Source organism: Leuciscus leuciscus, assembly GCF_965113295.1.
Source record: "Leuciscus leuciscus genome assembly, chromosome: 15".
Taxonomy (NCBI): Eukaryota; Metazoa; Chordata; class Actinopteri; order Cypriniformes; family Leuciscidae; genus Leuciscus; species Leuciscus leuciscus.
The window spans coordinates 32,811,588-32,823,441 of record NC_138739.1 but is presented as its reverse complement, the minus strand read 5'-3'; the positions used below and the strand labels follow the sequence as shown (position 1 = coordinate 32,823,441).

The 11,854-nt window shown below is 37.6% G+C and overlaps 1 protein-coding gene across 1 annotated transcript; it reads left to right on the top strand.

Annotated features, from left to right (window-relative positions):
- The first annotated feature begins 350 nt into the window (after window positions 1-350).
- capn1b (calpain 1, (mu/I) large subunit b) lies at window positions 351-11,730 on the top strand. The gene is made up of 21 exons (XM_082138013.1): window positions 351-2,086; window positions 2,739-2,808; window positions 4,661-4,779; window positions 4,859-4,992; window positions 5,067-5,235; window positions 5,348-5,431; window positions 5,518-5,603; window positions 5,687-5,761; window positions 6,126-6,286; window positions 6,368-6,537; window positions 6,639-6,650; window positions 7,052-7,263; window positions 7,433-7,472; window positions 7,982-8,047; window positions 8,128-8,185; window positions 8,286-8,350; window positions 8,478-8,546; window positions 8,638-8,716; window positions 10,072-10,185; window positions 10,275-10,333; window positions 10,442-11,730. The coding sequence occupies exons 1-21, from the start codon at window positions 1,790-1,792 to the stop codon at window positions 10,466-10,468; spliced, it is 2,166 nt and encodes a 721-aa protein (XP_081994139.1). The 5' UTR covers window positions 351-1,789; the 3' UTR covers window positions 10,469-11,730.
- The last annotated feature ends 124 nt before the right edge of the window (window positions 11,731-11,854 follow it).

Sequence of the window (11,854 nt, the reverse complement as noted above, 5' to 3'; positions counted from 1 at the left end):
CCCTGATTGTTGTCTCATCTGCACGGATCCGTTCATCATCATTCTCTATTGTCCGTTATTTTAAAACGACCCCGCTGGGCTGATAACCATAACGACAACTAAACGGTGGTAAGTTTTGTTTAACTTTCAATGTTAACTATATGCGATATCCGTCTGTTAGTATAAAACCTCTGCCCTATATTTCTAGCAAGTGACGAAACTATTTTCTTATTGCTTATTTGTTTAATTTCTACCGGCGATTGTGAATCGATATTAATAATTGTGAAAGACGTCACATTTAGGATGTGCATTTTATATATATATATATATATATATATATATATATATATATATATATATATATATATATATATATATATATATATAATGAACTAATTTACAATAACATACAAACTGATAGCACTATATAGCATGAGTGAATATGTGCAACTGTTTTTGAGGGTGTGTTCATTCATCATCTAAAACAAACACTAGAATGCTGATGCTCAGTCTGGCCTATTGATTTCACATCACTAAGTCAGCTGACATTGTATCAGTAGCCACTGTTTACATTCCTCATGATCTGCCCTACTGCACCTCGAAAAAATCCACAGACTAGTTAAAAGTTTGTCATTTTGGTATAGTTTCAAGAGTATGTTTTGGAGAACATCCACTGCCCTTTTAAACCTTATATAAAAATATTAATTTACAGTTATGTGTACATTTACACACTTATATGCAGGCAACACAAAAGTATAACATGCTAATATTTTTTGTTACAAAGTAATACAAACTACAAAGTAATAAGTACTTTGGATTGCCATGTAACAACCAAAGTACATGAATAAACAGTATACACAATGGTATATATCAAAATACCATGGTATTACTGTCTGTTAGCATCACTGTACCATATCAACATGAATTCATCATGTGGTAGCAAATTAGCCATGAACTGATTTCTCTTTCTGATCAATACATTTCTAAATGACCTTTTTCTCCTCAAGCCCACGGCCCTCACAAGGAACTGAAGGTATATTCGCCATCTTGTCTTTCTGTAGTACCAGTTTAAATTAAGGAATGATAATGACTTAAATATGGACTAAATTAACAGTTATCTCAGCTGGGTGTATGAGGTGTCCTTTAGCTAACGCTTAGAGAACTGCCCTCCATGGACATTGCATTGTTCATGAAATCATGGTAAACAGGGTCTGGAAAAATGTTTAACCCTATTACAAGTCAAGACCACATGAAATCAGCCAGTCATTAGTAAACCTCTCTCCACCCTCAGTATGGCGCTAATCGAGTGACTGTTGTAGAGGGCATTTCTCTCAGCACGCTGGACTAAAAGCCGCATGGATGCTGCTGCACTAATAATGGGGTGGGTGACCATAAGCGAACATAAGCAAGCATCATAAGCTTTTAGCAGCAGCACTTTGTGCTAAACGCTCAGAGACATTGAACGCGTGCTGTCGAATGATTGGTGCTATTCCTGTGCTAGCTTCTAGTCTACAACTACCATATGCACACATTTATACTCTTCTGTTTTGTTTGGTGTAGCGGTTAAAGCTCTGGACTTGTGATTTGGAGGTTGCTGGTTTGATTCCCACAAGAAGCGAGCCATGAGCTATAATCATTTAAAGCGATAGTTCACAAAAAAATTACAAATCTGTAATTTACTGTCCCTGTTGTTCCAAACCTGTGTTTCTTCCATGGAAAGCAAACAGAGAAATGTTGAAGAAAGTGCATATCTTTTCCATATATTGAAAGTAAATGGAGACTGTGGGATACGGGTTTGGAACGAAATGGGATGGGATCTACTTTGTGTTTAAATGACTACCTTATTTTGGTGCGCTACAGTATGTTTTCAATTGGAGGAGTGTCGTCGCGTATCTACAAGGAGCGCTTGCAGGCTGAAGGGATGGGAAGCAATGACAATGCAGTCAAGTTCCTGAACCAGGACTACGAGGAGCTGAAGAGAGAGTGTGTGGAGAGCGGCAGGCTGTTTGAGGACTCCAGCTTTCCCGCCGTGCCCCAGTCACTGGGCTTCAAGGAGCTCGCGCCGAACTCCTCCAAAACACGCGGTGTGCAGTGGATAAGACCCACTGTGAGTGTCGTAGAGCACAGTCTATACAAGCAGCATGGTAGAAACCACATACAACTGCATAGTTACTGAGGGAACATGTTTTTGTTTTGTTTTTGCCACATTTTGACACTGAAAAAAGACTGAGCTAGACTCAAACTCTCATGTCCCACCGGAGAACCAAGATGCAACATCTGGTGCTGATTACCGAGACAGATTTGAAATTGAGAGTTAAATTACTTTGTAATGGACAAGCAAAAATTAAATATTCCCTCTTTTCTATAAAAAGAAGGAAAGGAGATATCCATGTATATATGCTGAAACATTTAATTAATTAATTTAAATTGTTTAATTTCTTCATACAAGCAACAAGTAATGCAATTTCTTCATTGAATCATCAAGGAGTGTTTTATTTGTCTCGGCCTGTGTATTATTGTCAAAACTCAAACAATAGTTTCATAGGCAAACTGACAGTATCCAACCTGTTCAATATATGTATAGACTTGTTTGCATCTCATATTAAAGACAGAGAAATTGAGTTTATCATCTCGCAGGCGTATGATGAAGATGTTTGATGATATGGTTGATATGTAGTCATGCGTAAAGTGTGTTATTAGGTTGACAGGGAGAGTATCACACTTTGGCTGAGGTGTATTTGCTTGCGTAATGTTTGCAGGAGCTGTCGAACAATCCTCAGTTCATAGTTGGCGGAGCCACTCGGACAGATATTTGCCAGGGGGCTCTAGGTGAGTATGTACTATACGAGCCTGGGTGTGTATGTTTGTGCGTGCTTGCACACGTTAATGAACGTCAAAAGATTAATTTGTGCTTCACTGCAGTTTGGTGATCCTACAGCTTAAATCTAAGCAAAACAGAGTATGTATACAAACTTCACACATACTGGCTGTCAAATGTTGCCACACAAATGAAGAAACCGATGTCTCCCAATTCTTGTTCAACATCATATATTTGCAGAAATGCATCAATGTATTGTAGACATAAAAGCATAGGTAGGCTATTAGCATGATTTGCACATTAGCATGTTTTTATTAACATGTAAATGTAATGTAATATTATATTACATGGACGATGGATGGATGGATGGATGGATAGATAGATAGATAGATAGAAGGACAGATGGGTGGATAGATAGATAGGTGGATGGATAGGTAGGTAGGTGGATAGATAGATAGATAGATAGATAGATAGATAGATAGATAGATAGATAGATAGATAGATAGATAGATAGATAGATAGATAGATAGATAGATAGATGGACGGATGGATGGGTGGATAGATAGTATAGATAGATAGATTTTTCTGCATATATTATATAATTTGGGTTTATTACAGTTGGTTTTATGAATGAATTTATGACAAATCCCACTTAGTCAAAATCTGATTCATTATGCTACTATGATCACAATGCATAGTGTTTTATGTCGCTTCTGAGAGGAAATGTGTGTTAGAGGGCTAGATGAATGTGTGTGTTTGTTTCCTGGCTGGTGGGAGTGTTCAAACACGATGCCTGAGTGGTGAGTCACACAAACACGGGTGTAGCATTAGAGAACTCTGCCATTGCTGGCTGCAAGCCACAGCCCACAGCGCGCGCGCGCGTGTGTGTGTGTGTGTGTGTGTGTGTGAGAGAGAGAGAGAGAGAGGGGCTGTGGGTGTGCACTCATTAGTGCCGAAGTTTGTACAGCAAACACTGGGTGGAGTAGGATGGGGAAGCTTATCGCAGAAATGCATTTTACCTTTCAGTTAGCACATAGAAAAGATTGAGCCTCCTCAGACAAACGGGTTTGGCTTTGCCAAGGGTGTTTGAGATAAAACAGCATTCATCCAGAGTAAATATAGAGTACGGAAGTATCTCAAACATAAACACATTCTCCTCCCCCTCTTTGGCTGTGGGTGGAGGGCTCCCCCTAATGGGTCATTGTAGTACACACATTATATTTATCATACTAGTTATTGTTTCTTCAGAATTAGCTTCTCAAACTTTGAAGAATAATTTTAATTTTGAATTAAAGTAGTAACAATAGCTGTATTGTTAATTGTATTTTGGCTAAAACTATGGTACATTTTTATAATGGTAATAGGTTTGAAAACTTTTATAAACTATTATAAATTGTTTATAAATGCAATTATAATTTTTTTATTCATGTGCCCTCTGATAAATAACCTCTCCTCCCTCTTGCAGCATCATCTCTTCTCTGATGATGCGTTTACTGGCATGAGGGCGGGGCAGCCTGTCAATCACATGAGATCGACCAATAGCAAACCACAACCATCCAATCAATTCCTGATTGACAAAAATTAAGTTGCGCCCTATATTTTCTCTTCGAGAAGCCGCTTTACTCGGATATAAGCCACAATAGGGCAGAAAAAAAACTTTTGCCACTTCAGTTTCATGCCGATTTAATAGTAAAAAAACTTTTAATAAATGTTTATTTTTTTGGACTGGGAAGGAAGTTTTCAGTTAAAAGCGTTGTTATAGTACATAAGGCTCTTTTTTCCTCAGAATGTCTTGCCCTATAGGCTTCCACTGTAAATGAAATAAAGTAACAGTATTTTCTGTGGTAATTTTTCTCCACTCAGGTGACTGTTGGCTGTTGGCTGCCATTGGGTCCCTGACTTTAAACGACAAGCTGCTTCACAGAGTTGTACCTCATGGGCAAAGCTTTACGGACGAGTATGCCGGCATCTTCCACTTCCAGGTGCACAGCCAACTGTTAATAAACTATATTTTTCTTTACTTTACCATGCACTAATGTGTGTTGTTTGCTTGTTGTGCAGTTCTGGCAGTTTGGTGACTGGGTGGACGTTGTGATTGATGACCGATTGCCTGTAAAGGATAAAGAGCTAATGTTTGTTCACTCAGCAGAGGGAAATGAGTTCTGGAGCGCCCTTTTGGAGAAGGCCTATGCCAAGTGGGTCTCTTCCTCTCTTTTCTTCTTCTATATGGCATTTATAGCGACCATAACATGTGTGTTTGTGCCTGTAGGCTGAACGGCTCATATGAAGCTCTGTCGGGAGGTTCCACCACCGAAGGCTTTGAGGACTTCACCGGTGGAGTGGCCGAGATGTACGAGCTGCGTAAAGCTCCCAAAGACCTGCACCGCATCATTGCCAAAGCCTTGGAGAGAGGCTCACTGCTGGGCTGCTCCATTGATGTGAGTCCCAACAGCGCCTACTACAGGCCTGGAGACACAACTCAACATTTATGAGTTATCCAAATAAAGATGGACAGTTTTTTTGTGTGATTTCACTGTGTTTGTCTGGTAGATCACCAGTGCCTTTGACATGGAGGCCGTGACCTTTAAGAAGCTGGTGAAGGGGCATGCGTACTCCGTCACAGGTCTCAGAGAGGTCAGGATCACGTCTAAAATGTATCTTGAGCTCATTAGTTTATCATTTTAATCATTTGCATCAATCTTTTGTTGTTTTAATTTTAGGTGGATTTCCGTGGCAGGAGAGAGAGGTTGATCCGCATCCGAAACCCTTGGGGGCAAGTTGAATGGACAGGGGCTTGGAGTGACAAGTGAGTAAGCCAATCAGAATGAATTTGAATGAACTTGCTATACCGGACATGCTCATAGTATAACACTTATGCATCATTTCCAGTTCTTCTGAGTGGAATGGAATTGATCCAGCAGAAAGAGAGGAAATGAACAACCACATGGAGGATGGCGAGTTTTGGTAAATCTCCTGTATAGAAATCTGATCTTTATGGATTATGCGCTCTGTATTAGGGCTGTGAGTTAGTTCCAAGAAGAAGTGATTCTTGAGATGTTGGGAGTCCAAGAATGAGACTCAAAAGCTTTGGATATACGTGAGTTGCATGTTTCGGAGTGAAGCGCGGCACTGTGTTCATTTATACGTGAGCAGCTCATTATCTGCCGTGTTTTTTCTTAAGAATCGAGAGAAATAGTCTGGTATCAGTTCTTGGAATCGACTCCAATTCCAAAAGCTCTTGAATTGAATCATTTCTATTTCCTGTGTAAACTTTTTCTTCACAGAGTTTTGCTGTGATACTGATGCTTTGCTTCTCTGCCCACACCAGGATGTCATTTGAGGAGTTCAAACGTCAGTTTTCTCGTCTGGAGATCTGTAACCTCACACCAGATGCTCTGAGTGAAGAGTCTCTAAATTTCTGGAACACGATTAAGTTTAATGGGAGCTGGAGGCGAGGAAGTACAGCAGGGGGCTGCAGGAACCACCCCAGTGAGATTAATTCACAATGCAACTTATTCATCAGCTAAAACATACTGCATTACACATCTAGTTTGGTGTCTCTTTTGTCAGATACATTCTGGATAAATCCTCAATATAAGATCACGCTACAGGAGGAAGATGATGATCCTGAGGATGATGAGGTGGCCTGCACATTCATGGTGGCCTTGATGCAAAAGGACAGACGGCGTTACCGCAAGCAAGGACAGGACATGCACACCATCGGCTTCGCCTTATATGAGGTTTGAGGACAAAAATGAAGATACAACATTCACAGACTTTGTTAAATATCATGGTTAACTTAAATCATACATAATTTCTTGTCTTTTATTCCTGTTTTTAGGTCCCAGAAGAGGTATGTCATCTTTTCAGTTTTATATGAATCTAAAGGTGAAGTGTATAAAATACTTTGTAATCTGCAGAGGCTTTTAATTAAGTAATTTCTAGGTTGATTTTCCCCTAATTGAATAAACACTGTGTCCCTGTGGTGTTTTCAAAATATTGCTGTGTTTGTTTGACTATTTCGACCAGCCCCGCATAGTAACAGCGGCTTAACCAATGCCGTGAGTTTGGGGCGGAGCTATCTGTTTAACTGACCAATGACAGACAGGGAAGTGTTCAGGAAACCTGTTTGAAAACAAACATTTTTTCAACTGTTTGGTGATGCAGAAATTACAGACTTCACCTCTAAATCACATTCATAAACTGTATTGTAAAAACTTGTGATGTTAGAAACTGTATTTCTTCTGTTTGTAGTTTCGTGGCTCCCAGAGTGTTCACCTCAAGAAGGACTTTTTCTTGCGTCAATCGTCCTGTGCGCGGTCTGATAGCTTCATTAATCTGCGAGAGGTCAGTACGCGACTGAAACTACCACCGGGCGAGTATCTCATTGTCCCTTCCACTTTTGAGCCTGGAAAAGAGGCTGACTTCGTCCTGCGAGTCTTCACTGAGAAACAGTCAGAAACTCAGTAAGCGACTCGACCATTCAAATACAACAAACACCAGTAGTATAAATAAGTAGTTTAAAATATTGATTAAATTTAATTATTTAGCTTTTTTGGAGTCGCCTGCTTGTTGTATTTCATTGTGCAGCATCATTATATTGGAGAAAACTAAAAAAAAAAAATTTTTTTTTAGCGAAATGGATGATGAGATTTCATTTGACCTGGAAGATGAAGTAAGTACTTTTCTACAGAAGCTTGTTTTCGCCATGAAATAAAAAATAACAAATAAATAAAAAAGACAATTGCTCTACTTCTTCGCAATTCTGGCTTTTTTTCCCTCAGAATTGCGAGATATAAAGCCGCAATTGCAAGTTATAATATCAGAATTGCGAGATATAAATCTCACAATTCTCACACAACTTTTTTTCTCACAATTGCGAGTTTATATCTCGCAATTCTGACTTCTTTTCTCAGAATTGTGAAATATAAACTGGCAATTTCGAGTTATAAAGTACAATTCTGTGGGAAAAAAATTGCCAGTTCAAATCTCACATTACGGAGAAAAAAGTCAGAATTGCATTGCGAGATATAAACTCGTAATTATGAATTGTGAGATCTGAAAAAAAATTTGTATTCCATGGCAGAAACAAGCTTCCATGCTTTTCTGATATTGTAGACTTAGACTTACATTTAAGGAAGGAACAGTGTATATTAAATATATAAATGTGTGTTTTATCCACAGGAAGAGGTTTCAATGGAGAATATTGATAACTCTTTCAAAAAAATGTTTGCTCAGCTGTCTGGAGAGGTGTGTATGTTTCTATGCATGTCTTGATTAATGATTTTGTGTATTCCATTAGATTAAACTTGATCTAAACTCTCTTGTAGGACATGGAGATTTCAGTTCAGGAGCTCAGGACCATTCTGAACCGAGTGGTGAGCAAACGTAAGCTCGGCTGAGGTTTTCAAGTGTTCACGTCTGGTCTGTGTCTGTGTCTGTGTCTATGTGTGCTTGAGAAACACCTCTGCTCTTCTGTGTTCTGCAGACAGGGACTTAAAGACAGACGGGTTCAGTATGGAGTCGTGCAGATGCATGGTCAGCCTGATGGATGTATCCTCTGATTCTGAAATGCTAACGACTTTTGCTTATCAGATTGTGTACTGTATATATGCATTTCGTCAGATTATTAATAAGCATTTAGTTTATACCGTAATGTGCCTTGACTGATCGAACTCAGAAAGATGGCAGTGCACGGCTGGGAATTGTGGAGTTCCAGATTCTGTGGAATAAAATCAGGAAGTGGCTGGTGAGAAACTGAGAGGTCCATCAATCATCACACATCCTTCCCTACATCACATAGTATGGTGGCAACTCATACTCGTTTATCTCATTTGCAGGGCATTTTCAGACAGTTTGATCTGGATAAATCTGGCACAATGAGCTCCTATGAAATGCGCCTGGCTGTGGAGTCAGCTGGTAATAATCAGTTTTTAATGTTAATCTTGTGTGGTTATGATGTTCCTGGTTAGAGATTAAAGATCAAATACTGATTTGATTTTGATTCACAAGCTCTTGATGTTTGATCAAATCAAAGTGATTTGGAACTAGTGGAAGCTTGTTTCCGCCACAGAATAAAAAATAAAAAAGGTAATTGCGACTTTTTATCTCTCAATTCTGACTTTTCCCCCCCGAATTGCATGATATAGGCCTAAACTCGCAGTTGCGAGTTATAAAGTCAGAATTGCATGAAAGTCGCAATTGCGCAATATAAAGTCATAATTGTGTGTTATAAAGTCAGAATTGCGAGATATAAACTTGCAATTGTGAGTTATAAAGTCAGAATTGCGTCAAAGTTGCAATTGCGAGTTATAAAGTCAGAATTGTGAGATATAAACTTGCAATTGTGAGTTATAAAGTCAGAATTGCGTCAAAGTTGCAATTCCATGTTATAAAGTCAGAATTGCGTGAAATAAACTCGCAATTGCGAGTTATAAAGTCAGAATTGTGTGATTTAATCTCGCAATTGCATGTTATAAAGTCAGAATTGCGTGAAATAAACTCGCAATTGTGAGTTATGAAGTCAGAATTGTGTGATTTAATCTCGCAATTGCATATGTTATAAACTTTTTTTTCTCAGAATTGCGAATTTATATAACGCAATTCTGACTTTATAACTCACAATTGCAACTTTCATGCAATTCTGACTTTATAACACGCAACTGCAAGTTTATAGGCCTGTCACAATTCTGAGAATTGCGATATAAACTCGCAATTCCAAGAAAAAAGTCAGAATTGTGAGAAAGTCGCAATTACTTTTTAAATTGTTTTATTCCGTGGCGGAAACAAGCTTACATAGGAACCAGAATTCAACCAAGAGCTTGTGAATCAAAATCGAATCAGAAGATCTGTATGGATACCCATCCTTAATCTCGATAACAGATGTCTTTAACAAATTGATTTGAATCAGATTAATTTCGATATATTTCAGTTATAGTGACCATTTTACTTGCACATGATTTCGGGAATCGAGGCTGTATGCTTTAAAGTTAATACGTTCCATAGAGTCATTCTTTCAGGCATCGGGTTTCACTCTTGTTTTTTATTCACTAAAAACAACCGATTCATAAGAGTAATTTGTTCATGAAACGGGTAATGCTGTATATTTTTGATTCCTAAGAGTGAACCAGCTCATACAAATACATTTTTATGCAGCCACTGTAAATCAATCTATATTGGGATTTTAAGAACATATATTAGGATCATCCAAATTAAATGCACGTTTAATCAGTGAAAATCTATCGTTTTACCACTGCCTATTTTCTTGTCCCAAGGTTTTAAACTGAATAACAAGCTTCATCAGATACTGGTGGCGCGATATTCCGAAGGAGATACAATTGACTTCGACAACTTTGTCTGTTGCCTGGTCAAACTGGAGACCATGTTCAGTATGTCATTTACATATTTATTTATTTATTTGTATCATGTATTCGCTAATATTCCACTAGAATATCTCATTGACTGTCGTATTCAACAGAGTCTTTTAGAGAGCTGGATAGAGAGGGGTCAGGCATCGCAGAACTCAATATAAGCGAGGTGGGTAAAGTGTCTCCTATGTTCTTCAACATGCTGGGATAATGCATTAAGTCTTAATATTGTATATAAAGGAAATTAATTCGTTAACCCTCTTGCTGTCCCTAACAGTGGCTGTACATGACCATGTGTGGTTGATGTGTGAAGAAGATCATATCGTTCTTGACTAGAAGGGCCGAAATCACACTCCCTCAACCGCAGCTTTAAGCCATTACACACCCAAAGATGCCTGAGCAATACAATACTGCCTTAAAACACATCCAACATAACCATCACATCAGCTTATGGCACTATATGCTTTTTGATTAAAACAGGACACCTCATTATGCAAGATGCGTTTATCAATTATGAACCACTAAATGTAAATTAATATATATCACCGCTTTATTCTTAACTGCATGCGACTAACCTAATGCTGTAGGATATTTTTAATTGTACCTTGCATATGTAGCTTAACTTAGCATTCTGAAGTTTGCACCATTACGGCCTTGGTATTTAAAGAAACGTTTTACTTGAGATTCAGAAATTGATCTTGTTTGTGTTGATTTTGTTAGAATTTATGATCACTGTGATTTGCTGTGCAATTTTTATCTATATAAAAATAATTTATGTTCTTATAGGATGTTCAGGGAATTGTGCTACACTAGATCCTTTCTTTTATGCTGCTTAGTATGAAGTGAAAATAAAGGTTAAATTTAACGTATTGGCATGTTATGTTTTTTAATGGCTATATATAAATGATTCTGTATAAATTGAGAACCGCTAATTTTTGGGGGTTTCAAATTGAGATTACAATTCTGAACAGACAACTGAACAACATCATTTACTAGAGGTTCTGACAAAATTGTAATAGCTGCTGTCTATGTAAAAATGATTATTTAATTTGATTGAATAATTCAATGACTCCCTTGTAAATACTTCACTTCTTTCATTATTGAATGAATCCGCGTTATTGAACAAATCTCTTGAGTGAATGATTCAATGACAAATAATTTTTTTAACAGTAACTTGTCGCCACCTACTGGTGTAACGATGTAATTAATACAACAGTTAGGCTATTTGAAGCACTATTACAATCAAAGGGTGATTTGCTCTATTTTGCTCAATCAGTACCATTCAGTGTTTATATCTTAACTAAATACTTTTATCCCTGTACTTCTGTGATCATTTGAATAATTGTACCATAAATAACCATATTTTAATTTTGAAAAGACTGTTTGTGAATGTGTATGTATGTATATATGTACAGTACAGGCCAAAAGTTTGGAAACATTACTATTTTTAATGTTTTTGAAAGAAGTTTCTTCTGCTCATCAAGCCTGCATTTATTTGATCAAAAATACAGAAAAAAAATGTAATATTGTGATATATTATTACAATTTAAAATAATTGGTTTTCAATTTATTATTTATTATATTTCTGTGATGCAAAGCTGAATTTTCAGGCTCATTACTCCAGTCTATCACATGATCCTTTAGAAATCATTCTAATATGATGATTCATTATCAAAGTTGGAAACAGTTC